General features: G+C 45.1%; 1 protein-coding gene across 1 annotated transcript in view; it reads right to left on the bottom strand.

The window, feature by feature from the left end:
* Positions 1 to 15,700, bottom strand: part of GLP2R (glucagon like peptide 2 receptor) — a 48,498-nt gene that overhangs the window by 21,665 nt on the left and 11,133 nt on the right. Inside the window, exons 4-6 of the mRNA XM_008153458.3 lie at positions 13,993 to 14,111; positions 3,930 to 4,036; positions 1,857 to 2,010 (exon numbers count right to left, since the gene is read on the bottom strand). Of these exons, the coding sequence (XP_008151680.2) occupies positions 1,857 to 2,010; positions 3,930 to 4,036; positions 13,993 to 14,111 (380 nt within the window). The remainder of the gene's footprint in view (positions 1 to 1,856; positions 2,011 to 3,929; positions 4,037 to 13,992; positions 14,112 to 15,700) is intronic.

The raw sequence follows: 15,700 nt of genomic DNA on the forward strand, positions 1-15,700 counted from the left end.
CAAACAAAAACAGAGGAATCTCATCAGCAACTTCCCTAAAGGAAACTAAAGGGTTTATTCCCTGATCTCAATTCAACTGAGCTAGACATCAACAACCAAAAAAATCTGCATACGATTGAAAATGAGGAAATAAACTTCTAAATAACTCATGAATCAAAGGAGAAACGATAATAGAGATTAGAACTTACTTCTGAACTGAATGAAAGGAAAATACTGCATATCAAAATGTGTGCTATGCAGCTAGTTCCACACTCAGAATGAAACGTGCAGCCTTAAATGCATTAATTAAATAAGCAAAAAGCTGAAAATCAATTACCTTCAATATTATGTCAGAAAAAGAACAGCATATAAACCTAACAAAAGCGCATAGAAAGATAATAAAGATGGAAGTGGAAATTACTGAAATAGAGAACATAAAGTAAAGAGAATCAACAATGCCCCAAATTCAGTTTTTGAAAAATCCAGTAAAACTGAGAAACTCCTGGCAAAGAGGAAGAGGGTGAAGCTACAAGTGATCAATATCAGGAACGGAAAAAAGGAACACCACTATAGACGCAATAGACCTTTAAAAGACCTTAGGAAGCTATGGGCAATATCATGCCAATAAATTTAAAACATTAGATGAAATAGAGAAATTCCTAGAAAAACATAAATTTTACCTTGTGACAGCAGAAGAAATATAAAATGTAAATATGAGACATAATTAGTTTATAATTAAAAGCCTCCCAATAAACAAAACTCTGGGCCCCCCATGGCTTCACTGGTGTAATCTATCACATGTTTAAGGAAGAATAAATCATCTTAAATCAACTCTTCCAGAGAATAGAGAAAGAGGGAACAAGTCCGATTTAAGAGGTCAGCATAAACTTTATCCAAAAGCTTAACAAAGGCATTACAGGAAAAGACATTACTCACGAATGTGGGTGAGAAATGCTAAACCAAAGACAGTACTAGCCATCGGGATCCAGAGACAGAAAAGGAAGAACGATGTGTCAGGACCTAGTTGGGTTTATTCCAGGAACGCAGTCAGTTTGACAGGCTACTGCGTTCGTCATTAACACGATAAAGGAAAAACCATGTTCACAGATGCAGATTTCAATGTGGGAAAGCTTTGCTGCTTTGATAAATAGTAAAAATAGCCCTCGCCTGTTTGGCTCAGTGGATAGAGCGTCGGCCCACGGACTGAAGGGTCCCGGGTTCGATTCCGGTCAAGGGCATGTACTTTGGTTGCAGGTTCCCCGGCCCTGATTGGGGCGCGTGTAGGTGGCAACCTATCAATGCGTCTCTCTCACGTTGATATTTCTGTCTCTCTTCTCCCTTCCACTCTCTCTAAAAATCAATGGAAAAATATCCTTGGGTGAGGATTAAATAAAAAAATATTAATAATAAAAAGATGGATCTGGCCCTAACCGGTTTGGCTCAGTGGAAGGAGCGTCGGCCTGCGGACTCAAGGGTCCCGGGTTCGATTCCGGTCAAGGGCATGTACCTTGGTTGCGGGCACATCCCCAGTAGGGGGTGTGCAGGAGGCAGCTGATCGATGTTTCTCTCTCATCGATGTTTCTAACTCTCTATCCCTCTCCCTTCCTCTCTGTAAAAAATCAATAAAATATATATTTTTTAAAAAAGATAGATCTGGTTTAGTTCTTCTTTTACGTACAGATGAAGACCTTTCCCACCCCCGGGCTGTTCAGTAGCCCCACAGTGAAATTTCTGCTGCTGATTCTCTTCACCTGCCCCACTCTCGGAGGTGCTGCCTGTCTGACCACAACGCCTCTGGCCCTTTATCACCCTCCTCCCTCTCCGGCCCACCTCCCTGCCCTCGGACCCAGCACTGACCCCCCCGGGGGAGGGCTTACCTCGGACATGTAGGACACCCACTCCTTCTCGGTGTCGGGCCTCCGGGAGTAAGAGTTGTGGAAGACGATGTCCTTCCCCAGCACGGCCAGGGCTTTCAGGACGAAGGAAGCAAACAGGTTCATGTGGATGTAGTTGCGGGTGCAGTGGAGCTTCCTGTGCAGGAGGAAACCGCGTTCCTCCCCTCAGGAAAGGCGGGGCCGACCAACAGGTGGTGCCTGCACCGCCGCCGTGTGCCCACTGCAGGGTGGGGGTGCGGTGTAGGCTCCAGAGCGGGCTGGCTGGGATACGTGACCTGACTGCTCTGTGGCTCATTTTCCTCAACCGTGACGCGAGGCTGATAACAGCTAACACCTGTATAACATGGTCCGCATATGCCGCTGTGTCCCAAGCCATTTACAAGTGAGTTCTTATGGGTACCCTTGCTCCTTCCAACCTCTGAAAGAGTAGGTACCATTCTTGCCCTGTCTTTACTACTGGGGAGATCACGGCAGAAGGGTTAAGTCACTTGTCCAAAGTCCCAGAGCAGTTAGTGGTAGAGCTGAGATTTGAACCCAGAAACTGCTATAGCATACGGCTCTCCCAGGCTCCACGGCCTGCAAGAACAAGCGTGCTTGCCTCCAAGGGCTGCGGGATCACACCGCACTCACTTAGGCCTCGCCCACCTGGAGCCTCCTGCAGGCTCCGCCTTGTCCTGGCTGATTAAAGCTGCATCACTCTGCTCTCCCAGCCCCACCTGGGCCCCTGGGCGGCACATGCCTTGCTTTAGAGCTATTCGTCTTTTCTAATTTTGAAGGCAGATTTGAAGCAGGTCCTTGCACTTTAGCATTTATGCATCCTTCTCCCTAACTAGACTGGGGACTGCTCCAAGGCAGGGACGGGGTCTTACTCTACCCAGCGCCCGAGGCAAACGGACACTGGGTTGACCCGGGTTTTGCTGAAGTTACTCCCTGCGGCGCCGGGCCGCTCCTTTCTCCTGGCTTGGTTCTGAGACTTTGGGAAGGGGGGTGGAGGAGGTCACCCACAGCAGTGGGCCCGGGCTGTGCGATTCTCCCATTGTTCAGGAACTGCTCTCCCTGAAGCAGATGGTCATTACCCTGCTCCAGGAGCCAGGGGCCACCCTGAGGTTAAGGGTCACGGAGGGCCAGACCTGGGCTTGGAGAGCCCAGGTGGGGAGCCCAGGTCGGGAGCTGCTCTGGAGCTAGCATCCAATCTCCACGGTCTCCATGCAGGTCTCCTGCTTCCGTGCCAAACTCTCATTCTGCCGTGTTATGTGCTCAGTGATGTTCCCGAAAGGGCTGAACCAAGAGAGCCTGAGAGGGCTCCCCTGTGGCTCTATAAATGTCTCACTCGGGGAATTTTTAAAAACGTGATTGAATAAAATGCACTGAGGCTTGGGATTCTGAAAGAGAGTATCAGGGAGTGAAAATGCTGAGGCGCTGGACTGCCTGGTTGTGGTCCTGGCTCTATCACTCACCAGCTGTGTGATCTTGGGCCAGTTCCTCAATCTCTCCACAGTTGAGTAACTCACTTACAAAATGGGGGTAATAACAGTGCTAATCTCCTGGAATTAGAACTAAGCTTCATTCGGATCAGGATGAGATTTAAATGACTTAGTGCATGTAACATGCTTAGGACAGAGCCTGGGCACCAGGAAACACAGCTAATTCGAGTCTGAAATCCCATCTCTACCCCTCATTCATCTGCTTTGGGGATGTTTCTGAATCTCTGCTGTAGAAATAATGCCTCTGGCAGCTCTGTGGTGAGAATGGGCTGTGGTAGCAATGGGTGTGATTAGGACTTTGGAGCAGGGCCCGGCACATAGGTTATCCTATGAGTTAGGGACCCAGATTCCAATTCTCACTGCGCTTGATGACGGGTGACTCCGTGGACCTCTGATATTCATCTCCCTTCCTCTGCAAAAGGATGGATGGACTAGGAAGTCTCTCAGACTCCTTTCCAGCTCTGATGAGCCCGGCCATCACCCAGCCCAGTCTTCTACTGCATTCTAGAGGTAGCCAATACGCAAACTCCAGGGCACACGCCTGAGCACACACCCACAGAGTTCCACTCACCGAAGAAACAGGAGGAGAGTGAGAGCCAGGAGGAGGGCGACAGTGGAGAGGGAATAGCCCACGGTGTACAACAGCTGCAAGGTCGACAGCAAGGCGTGGTGTTCCACCTGAACACAGAGGAAGAGCAGCCATGATCACCAAGCTAGCTGGCTGTGGTCTCCACCCCTGAGCTCCATGCCCAGACCACAAAGGTTTTAGGCATGCCCCCCAACCTTGTTGACACCCAAGTAAGGAACATCTCAGAGGCCAAGGCGCCTTGGTGACTGAAGAGCCCACCTTGGGCCTCACCTTCATGGCTGGTCCCACAGCCCAGCATTGGTGCAGATTCACAATATCATAGAAGAATTGTGCCAAGACAAGAGGGTACTTTGGGAATGCCCCTGGGTGTGCTGTCTGAGTATAGTGATTCATTCTCTCTCTCTCTCTCTCTCTCTCTCTCTCTCTCTCTCTCTCTCTCTCTCTCTGAAAGATGGGATCAGGTTTCCAACTGGATGTCTCCTTCGTAAAATAACTTTTCATAGATGACCTCTTAGACGAAGACCTTATAAAACACTGGAATATTTTCTCTGAGTCCCAGGGTAGCCTGATTGTGAAAAGAGGATAACTTCCTGGAAATTCTGTTTTATTAAGTGAAATTCTCCATTGGAATCTCACCATTTCATTCAGTCTGTCATACAGATCACCATCAAGATGCTGTGGGCTCTTCTACGAAATGTATTTACAAACAAAATCTTGACGGTGTTTCTAAGTAAATTTTTTACCCACAGTAAATACTCATTATCTGCTAAATTACGTCTTACACTTCTCTGCATAACTCTTTTATCCCTTTTAATAAAGTAAATTTGATGTACGGTAACCTGTTTAAAGACATGTTTAAAGTATAAACCTTGATGAATTTGGACATGAATATAGCTGTGATTTCATTACTACATTCAAGACAATGAGCATTTCCATCACCTCCCAAAAGGTTCTGTGACCCTTTGTAATACCTCTCCTCTCACTCTTCCTGCCATCCCATGTCCAGGCAAACACTGGTCTGTTTCCTGTCAGTACAGGTTAGTTTACATTTTCTAAAATTCTGTATAAAATTCATTTTATGACACGTACTCTTTTCTGTAAGGCTTATTTCTCTCGGAATAATTATTGTGAGATTCATCTGTGTCATAGCCCCTCCCCTTTTTATTGCTGAGTCGGATTCCATTGGGAATGCACCACAATTTAATGATCCACTCACCTACTGATGGCCATTTGGGTAGTTTTAAGCATTTGGCTTTTACAAATAAAGTTGCTATAAAAATTTCTGTACAAGTTTTTATATGGACATAGATTTTCATTTATCTCAGATAAATACCTAGACATAGAATGGTGGAGTGGTATAGTATATGTTTTAACTTCTTCAGAAACTGCCAAGCTGTTTTCTAAATGAGTCGTATCAATTTACATTCCCACCAGCGGTGTATGAGAGTTCCAGCTGCTCTAGAGTCTATTAACACTTCATATAATCCGTCTTTTAAATTTCAGCCATTCTAGTGGGTGTGTAGCCGTGTCTTATTGTGACTTTAATTTGCACTTCTCTAATGATTGATGATGTTGAGAATAATTTCATGTGCTTATTTTCCATCTGTATATCTTACTTGGTAAAGTATCTGTTCAAATATTTGGCCATCTTTTCAATTGAATTGTTTGTCTTAATTGTGCATTGCAAGTGTTCTTTAAATAGTCTAGATATAAATCTCTTGTCAGATTGTGTTTTGCAAGTATTTTCTCTCATTCTGTGGCTTGCCTTTTTATTTTTTAACAGTGTATATAGAAGAGCAGAAGTTTTTTTTTTTTATCAAGTCCAATTTATCACCTTTTTCTTTTACTATCCTAGTTTTAAAACCCTTACCAAGGGCCTTAAGATTTTCAGTTATGTTTTTTTCCTAGAAGTTTAATAGATTGGGCTCTTACATTTAGGTCTGTGATCTATTTCTACTTTATTTGCATTCATGGTGTGAGGTAAGGATAAAAGTTGGCTTTTTTATTCAATTGTTCTGGCACCATTTGCTGTTAAGATTATTCTTTCCCCTTTGAATTGCCCTGGCACTTCTGTAAAAAATCAAATTCATTTATATGTGTGGGTCTGTTTCGAGGCTCTATGTTCTATTTCAATATTCTGTATATTTATCTTTATGCCAATGCTGCACTGGCTTGATTACTATAGTTTTACAGCAAGGCTTGAAATCAATTAGTGTTAGTCTGCCACTTTTGTTCTTTCTCAAGTTTGTTTTAGCTATTCTATGTCTTTTGCATTTCCATATAAATTTTAGAATCAGCTTGCTAGTTTCTACAAAATTCTTCTGGTATTTTGAATTGGATTACATTGAAACTATGGATCAATTTAGAGTCCATGAACATAGTATGTCCCTCCCTTTAGTTAGATTTTTTTAAAATCTCTTTCCACAGTGCTTTGCAGTTTTCAATATATAGGTACTACTCATCTTTTGCCAAATTCATCCATATGTGTTTCATATTTTTAATGCTTTTATAAATGATATTGTTTTCTTAATTTTAATTGCTTATTATTAATATATAAAAATACAACTGTTTTTTTATATATCAATTAGTATTCTGCAACCTTGCTAAGCTCACTTGTTAATATCAGTAGGACTTTGTGTAGATTCCTTGGGATTTTCTATAGATGATCATGTTCTCTGTGAATAACATTTTTACTTGTTCTTTTCCAAACTCTTTATTTCTATTTATATCTCTTTCTTGCATTATTGCTCTGGCTAGGATCTTCAGTTGAACAGAAGTGGAAAGAGTGAATTTATTACCTTGTTAAAGATCTTAGGGGAAAGCATTTATTCTTTCACCAATCAGTATGATGTCAGCTGCCATTTTTTCAAGAAGCCCTTTTATACTAATTTCCTGTGGCTACTGCAACAAATTACCACAAATTTGGTGACTTAAAATAACATGATTTATTGTCTTGCAGGCTGGGGTCAGAGGTCTAAAATCAGTTGCCCTGGGCTAAAATCCAAGTGTTGGCAGGTTAGCAGTCCCTCTGGAGGCTGCTCTGGGGTTAGCAGAGGCATGAATTCTCCAGCACATCTGGCCCGCTTTTCAGCAGACAAAGTGGGCTCCAAGAACCAGAAAACCAGAAAAAGAAAAAAAAAGGCATATACTAGTGGTAAGAAGCTAGAAAGCCGTGTGTTGAATTGGTTAGAGCAAGGGGACAGAGCTGGGCAGCAGCTGGGACAGTTGGTTTTAACTGCACTCTGACAGAAAATGTTCCTTAACTGTCCTCTAGATTCAGCACTCTACCCAAACCTGGCTACTTCCCTAGAGGTCCCAGAACACCCAGATAGTCTCCAGCTCACTCTCAGAACCAACTGGTGAACCTGAAGTCACTTAGATATCTTTATAAAATGCTTTGTAAACAGTGTGTAGTATGCACTCACCAGGGAAATTGGCCTTCTCAAATATTGCTGAAGGAAGGGCAAAACAGTACAACCCCTATAAGTGGGGGAGGGGGGATTTGGCAATATCTGACAAAATATAATCCAGCAATCCCATTTCTAGGAATCTTCCAAAAGATAGACCCCCATAGATACCAACCAACATACATACACAAGCTTATTCAAGGTGGCATCCCTAATAATAAAAAAAAAATTGAAATAATCCAAATGGCCATAGGAGAGTGGCTGAATAAACTACAGTAAACATATAGAGTGGAGTACTATGCAGCTGTGAAATGAAAAAGGAAAGAGAACTGTTTCTGGAAAGTGATGTACCAGTAATTTCCAGGATACGTTGTCAGGGAGAAAAGAAAGATGCAGAGCAGGGTATCTGATTTACCGCCTTTTGTGCAAGAAAAGTGGGAAATAACACAGTAATATATTTGCTTAGTTTTGCACAAAGAAATGTAAAATATATATTACAATTTGATTTTTAAAAGAAGTAAAGAAAGAAAAGAGAGAAGGGATAAACTAGAAAGTAATAAAAATGGTTATCTATAGGGAATAGGTAGAAACGAGGCTAGAGGCAGTGATGGAAGTAAGATTTCTCTAAATGTACTTTTTTATATAGTTTTGGCTTTTAAACGTTGCCAATACTTTAATTTTAAAAAATAGAGACAGAAGAATGAAAAAGGCAAACCCTTAGTACTAATAGAAACAAACGAATAAAACTGTATATCCAATTAATAACAGGACCACATACAGAAAGTAATTATTTCAAATATTATGAACGTAGTACACTAACCATGGGTTATAGTCTAAGGGTATAAAGAGCTTCAAAGAAATCTGAAACCTGGCCAAATAGGTTTATATTTTTAGTGGCAATTTTAATATTAAGGTTGAGACTATTATAAATATGTTTTTATTGATTTTTTTTTTTTTTAGAGAGAGAAGAAGGGAGAGGAACAGAGAGATAGAAACATTAATGATGAGAGAGATATCGATCGGCTGCCTCCTGCACATCCGATACTGGGAATCAAGTCTGCAACCCAGGCATGTCCTCTGACCAGGAATCGAACCTAGGACCTCTTGATTCATGGGTCGATGCTCAACCACTGAGCCACACCAGCTGGGCTGGTTGAGACTATTTTTTATATAATGCATGGTAATTATGGTAATGTTATTAGAAAGCAAATTTTCACTGAAAGAAAAAAAAGATATAGAATACAAAGTAATAAGGTAAAGTCCTAAATGTTAGATTTGAATTAGAATTATCAATATGAAGCCTTGATTTTTAAAAAAATTTTTTTTCAAAGTCTGAACACTAAAGGCTCTAGGACCTAGTAGTAGTGGCAATGAGCACATCTAACACTGAGATCTTGGTTTCAAATACCATTCTTGCACTTTGAGAGCCCAGGACTCTGAAGAAACAGCTGATTTGCACAAGATGGGCCTGAACCACCTTCTTGTGCCAGAAAATAAGGAAATGCTCAAAGACTAATAGGATTATAACTAAAGGACTTGAGAGCCAGTTTGAAAGGATTCCACTAACTAAATCTAGAAAACATCCTATATAATAAAAAGGTAATATGTACATTAACTCTAAAGGCAGAACAACCGGGAATGACCGGTCACTATGACATGCACTGACCACCAGAGGGCAGACGCTCAACACAGGAGCTGCCCCCTGGTGGTCAGTGCGCTCCACAGGGGAAGCTCTGCTCAGCCACAAGCAGGACTGATGGCTGCGAGTACGGTGGCGGTGGCGGGAGCCTCTCCCGCCTCCTTGGCAGCACTAAGGATGTCCAACTGACGGCTGAGGCCCGCTCCTCAGTTGGACATCCCCCGAGGGCTCCTGGACTGCGAGAGGTTGCAGGCCAGGCTGAGGGACACCCCCCACCCCACCCCCTCCGCCCCGCCAAGTACACGAATTTTTGTGCCTCGGGCCTCTAGTTTATCATAAAAAAGAATGAGTATAGATAGCCCTGGCCATTGTGGTTTGGATGTTTAGAGCACCATTCTGTGCACCAAAAGGGTGCTGGTTCAATTTCTGGTCAGAGCACATACCTAGGTTGCGAATTGAATCTCTGGTGGTGGCATGTATGGGAGACAATGTTCCCCTCATACATAGATGTTTCTTTTTCTTCTCTCTCTCTCTCTCCCTCTCTCTCTCTCTCTCTCCCTCTCTCTCTCTCTCTCTCTCCCCTCTCTCTCTCTCCCCCTCTCTCTCTCTCCCTTCCCCCTCTCTCTAAAAATCAGTAAAACATATCCTTGGGTGAGAATTTAAAAAAGAAAAGAATGGGTATAAGTGAATAAAACAATCTGTAAGTCCATAGTGATATTCAAAAAAGGAGGGAAATGGGGAGGAGGTCTTTTCAGGAGACTGCCACCTAGTAAGTGTGGAAGGGTTGACAGAGCTTGAATCCACCCAAGCACGCATCATCAATGAAGGTAGAACACTGATGAAGATACCAACGACGGTACCAACGTAGCCTCCTGCCAATTAGTGACTAAATACAAGAGGAGAAATGTGCCTTTGCCATGGAGAGATCCTGGCCGTCACTACCTACGCTATGTTAACCTAAAAATAGAAAGGCCTTTCAAAGTGAGATCCAAAGGATATCTATTCCTGTCGTACTGATCCAGGCAGAAGCCCGAATAACGTTCTAATTAGGAGACAAAGGCAATGGGTACTTATCAGGAAGGGCAAGGGAGCAATTACATCAACAGAAGGAAGAGCCTGGTCCAGGGAAGAAAAGCTATAAAAACTGGGGATGGGCGGGGAGAACAACTGGGGGAGTGTATGATGAAACATTAGTTGAGAGTATGAAATAACTGTTGATTTTATTTAGTTGGAATAATGGTATTATTAGTTATGTGGAATAATGTTCTTAAAATTCGGAAGTACATGAGGAATAGTTAGTGGCAAAATCTCATGATGTCTGCGAATTATTTTTAAATATTTCAGAAAGAGAGCAAATGTGGCAAAATGTTAATACATTTTGAATCTAGATAGTGGATCTAGGAGTGTTTATTATTATTTTAACTTTGCTAAATGTTTGACTATTTCAAAATAAAATATTGGAAAAATAGATATGCATCAATTTATATATATATTATAGGTTACTAAAGGCCCAGTGCTTGAAATTCGTGCACTCGGGGGGGGGGGGGGGGGCGGGTTCCTCAGCCTGGCCTGAGCCCTCTCACAGTCCAGGAGCCCTTGGGGGATGTCAGACTGATGGCAGTTGGATATCCTTAGTGCTGCCACTGAGGCAGAAAAGGCTCCCACCACTGCCGCTGCACTTGCCAGCCATGAGCCCAGCTTCTGGCTGAGCAGTGCTCCCCCTGTGGGAGCACACTGACCACCAGGGGGCAGTTCCTGTATTGAGCGTCTGCCCCCTGGTGGTCAGTGTGCATCATAGCAATCGGTTGTTCTGCTGTTTGGTTGATTTGCATATTAGCCTTTTATTATATAGGATATTAAAAATTAAAATTTATCATTAAAATTGAAATTATAGCATATAGCAATTAAATTTTGTATTTGAGAATAGAAAGAATTTTTATAAGAGCAAAGGACACAGCTTGAAGTAAGGCAAGATAACAATTTATTTAAACACTTCTAAGCACAATTCTATACCAAGGAACCTAAACATACTTGTTAATACTTATGTATGTGCATACACACATACACACATGTGCAGACACATACACAATCCCTTTTAAAAGCACTTTTTAATGTGTTTAAGGACCCCCAGTGTGTTGTCAGTTGAGAGAACATATTTTGTTTGCCAAAACTCTAAAGGACAAAGATTTACTAACACTAGCCTTTTTTGGGCAAGAGTTCAACCCTCTATTAGAAACACAGGTAAACATGGCCAGAAGTTGGTTTTGTGTTTTTGTTCTTTTAAATATTTGAATTCTTCGAAATCTGGCCATTTCCCGAGGGGAGGAGGCAGTGCCCTTGTCCTCACTTTTCTAAAGAGAGAAATCTTTGCTTCCTGTCTTGGAAAGTGTTGTTGTCCCTGTCCACTGACTTGGGCCGCTGCAGACCTAAGTCCAGGGGAAGCAGCAGGCATCTCGCACCTGCCGGTGAATTCCTCCCCAAGGCCTGGGTTCCCGGCCTCAGCTGCACATGAGAATCACCCATTTAGCACCAGAACTGATTCCTGGGCTCCACCACAGACCCAATGACTCAGAATCGGTGACACCATTTCTTCAGTATTTGTTATGTGCCCATCGTATGCAAAGGCTTTTGTGCATCCCAGTACTAGGCCAGGGACAGGGTGGTGGGTATTCAAATAGAACTGTGGTCGGCAAACTCATTAGTCAACAGAGCCAAATATCAACAGTACAACGATTGAAATTTCTTTTGAGAGCCGAAAACTGACTTCTGTGCATGGGCCATGAAGTTTCAATTGCACTGTACATGCACGCCCACACGTGGTATTTTGTGGAAGAGCCACACTCAAGGGGCCAAAGAGCCACATGTGGCTCGCGAGCCGCAGTTTCCCGACCACTGAAATAGAACTATGATTTGGTCATTGTTCTCAAGTAGCTTAGTTCAGGAGGGAAGATAAGGAAGACATACAATTTGTTTAATTCAAGCCATTCAATTAGAACGCATGTGGTTCCTGGAGAAAGTAAGACAGATGCTTGAGATAAGCTGAGTCCAATTCAGCCACGGGTATCATTTTAATACCGTTAAGGGGTGTGACCTGTCACATAGTAAAACTGTAAAAGAAACAGAATTTTGTTAACTTAAATCAGGTAATAAAGTGAAAAGGGGGTTTAGAAAGAATTCCCTATGGGTGAGGATCAAATGGAAGGCTGTTCATGCCTGAGAGGAAGATGGTACAGACAGGAGAGCCCAGCCACACAACGCCCACCAGGCTCTACAGTCAGAGAGCCAGAGCGTGGGGCAGCGGCGGGGTATGGTTTGCAGTCTGCAGTTAGGGCAGAGAACTCAGAGGTGGTTGTGAAATATCTAGAACCCAGGACAGAGGAAAGGTCAAGGAGTCTTCCTTGTCCCCTGTCTCAAAGCTCAAGGCCCGAGCCAACCAGAGCTTTCTATTGCCCTTGACTCTGCCTTCTCACCACACCCCCAGCCTCTGATCATACTGTTTCCCTTCGAAGGAACCTGTAAATCCAGTCCCTCTCCTCTGCACCCCACTGCTCTCTCTCTGCCTGGGCTGAGTTCCTATGATGGCTCCTGCCTGTTCCCCCTGCCTCTGCCTCCAGTCTAGCCCCCTCCCTGCCTCTCTCTCTGACTTGACAGAGCAATCCTGAAGCCTACTCAATGATGCCCCTCCCCTTTCCAACTGTGCGAACTCCTAACTCGCTGTGTTGGCATCTCTAGGGACCTCCACCTTGTCCCTGTGCCACCTGAGACTCTACGCTCCTGGAAGGCGGCATCTGGTCTTACTCGCCGTTTAGCCCCAGTGGCTAGTGCCCAGGAGGCACGTCATGTCTGTCTGGCTGAAAGAAGCCCAGATGTGGCCCTAGACCTCTGATTCCCAAGCACCTTCCCCTCTGTCCGTGCTACCTTTTGCTCTTACTTTGAAGGAAGGTGGGTGGGATGTGTACAAACAGGAGGTGTTTGGGGAAAAGAGCCGTGTGCCTGGGGGACCGCACAATAGAGTCCTGGAAAGAAGATGTGTGGGTGGAAGTCTGAGGCATGGATTGGCTTGTGCGCCCAATGAACATTGCTGAGCAGCTATGGTGACCCACTGCCAGTCACGGTGCTGGGCCCTGGTGAGAGAGTGCTCACTCCCACCCAGGGATGCTGACTAGGGCTCAGGTTCTCTCTGGAGAACTGTATGTCTATTAACAATTGTGTGTCTATGTACCTCCTCACAGCGCTCACGTGCAATAGATCCTACCCCCGGGGGTGGATGGGAAGCAGGGTCACAGAGAGGGGAAGGGTCTGGTATGAAGAGCCAAGAATTAGAGACTGGACAGCAAACAGGGCTATCTGGCCCTCGACCCTCAGCTCGGAATCCGGGGCTCGCTGTGTTCCCTCAGGCCCATGCACCGCCTGCTACCACTGAGGGCACTTTCAAAGGAGAAGGCTACATCACAGAGAGGCAAGAGTGGGAGCATGTCAGGGCGTGATGGGGAGCGGTGGCCACTCCTGATGGGGTGGCCACAGAAGACTTTGCTTTGAAGGAGACATTGACCTGAAACCTGAATGATAAGAAGGAGAAGGCACCGGCTGGCATGGCTCTGTGGTTGAGCATCGACTCATGAACCAGGAGGTCACAGTTCAATTCTTAGTCAGGGCACATGCCTGGGTTTCAGGCTGGATCCCCAGTGTGGGGCATGCAGGAGGCAGCCGATCAGTGATTCTCTCTCATCATTGATGTTTCTATGCCTCTCTCTCTCTGCCTTCCTCTCTGAAATCAATCAAAATATATTTTAAAAAGAAGAAGAAGCCACAAAAGAGCTGAGGAGAGGTGTTCCAGGGAGAGGGAACAGCAGCAAAAGTGAGTCCGGAGCAGGCAAGCTTGGGGAGGGCTCTCCATGTGGCCCCTAAAGCCGAGGGGCCATGGAGGGCCATGGAGGGCCTGGGGCAGGGCAGGGCGGTTCGGCCCCAGGCGTGTTCTCACTGAGCCGAGGGGACTCACGTTTGCTTGGAAGCTGTGGTTCTCGGAGCATTCGGAGTCATCCTGCCAAACTGTGCGATTCGCCAGCGTCTGCCAAGTGCCCCGAGCCAGGCAGCGTCTGTAGGCCCTTCCCGGGTTGTCTGAAAGTAAACACAGCTCTGGGGGAAAGGTCGGCACCCTGAGCACATGGGGGGGCCTGCTCCTCCGCAAAGCTGTGGAAAATCCCAGGGAAAGGGGACTTTTGCTTCCCCTTGGGGGGCTCATTAGCATCCCTACTGTTTATTTGGGAAGGAAAGAAAAACAGGAAAGCCTCTACATCTCCTCAGAAGCCCTGACCCAAACTCTTCATCTTCTCCTCAAACCTGCTCCACCCACAGGTCTTCCTGCCTCCGTTGATGGCAAACCCATCATCTCAGGAGGCTGGTCCCAACCTGCGTCCTGTCTGTCATACCTTCATCTGGTCCATCAGCCCATCCTGCTGTCTCTACCTTCAAACGCATCCAGAATCTGACCACGGTTTTTCACCTCCTGCTACCACCCGCACTGGACCCACCCTCATCTCTTACCTGGATTATTGTGAACCCTTCCAATACTTGTCAACGCCTCCGCTACCATGGGCCACAGTTAGGCCAGCAGTCCAAATAAGCTTAAACACATGTCAGTCACATCATGGGACGCCTCACTCAAACTCATCCCAGGGCGCTCAGAAAGCAGGTAAGAGTCCCAGGGTCTCCCACAGAGTCCTGCAGGGTCCGGCCCCAATGTTCCTGGCCTAACCTCCTATTGCTCTGCTTCCCCCTCCACTCCAGCCACAGAGGCCTCCTTGCTCTTTGTGGAACACATCAGACATGCTGCCCGAATAGTGTGCAACTTGTACTCATCAACTCCTTCCCTGCTGAACACTCTTCCTCTATTGGCTAAACTCCTCACCTCCTTTAAGTTTTCGCTAAAACATCACCTTGTCATAAAGCCCATTCCAACCTTCCCATCTCTTTCCCTCCCATCTTAGTTAAAACACATCACATTCAAATACTCTCTATACTTGACTTGTTTGTGATGTTTCTTGATTATTGTTTGGCTGTTGCTGGAATATGAGCCCCACAAGGAGAGGAATTGTATTCGGGTTTTGGTCACTAATATATCGAAGCACTGAAAACAATGGCCAGCACACAGTAGGTCTTCAATAACTATTTGTTGAATGAGTGAATGACAATAATGTCACCTGACACGGTGTTCTCCACATCAGCCATAATTGCTCTGGGCTGGGGATGCACGGACATAGGAGACACAGCTCCAAGTCTAGCAGGTGGGGGAGATGTGCACATACACGTGTCACCAAGTACTGTAAACGCTAAGGAACCTAAGAGGCCTCAGAAAGGCGGAGGGCATCGCATTTCAGGGAGTAGTCAGAAGAATTTTCTAGAAGAATGAAAGTTTCAACCTGAGGATTAAAGTTGGGTTTATAGACAGTAAAGTGTGGGCAAAGGCACCGGGTGGGAATGGCTGTGCAGGTGTAGGAGCCTGGGAGTTGTTTATGTGGCGGGAGTGTAGATGGGAGAAAATGCTAGAGAGGTCAGCGGGGCCATGCGATGGAAGGTCTTGAGCACCATTTAGTGGTGTTGGTGATGAGCCAACATAATCCGATGTGCATTTGAAAAAACTCTGTGAAGGTGGCTGGAAGGGGGCCAGACCTGAGGCAGGGGACCAGTGAGGATGGGGAGCAATGGCT

Source organism: Eptesicus fuscus, chromosome 20, assembly GCF_027574615.1.
Source record: "Eptesicus fuscus isolate TK198812 chromosome 20, DD_ASM_mEF_20220401, whole genome shotgun sequence".
In the NCBI taxonomy this organism is placed as follows: Eukaryota; Metazoa; Chordata; class Mammalia; order Chiroptera; family Vespertilionidae; genus Eptesicus; species Eptesicus fuscus.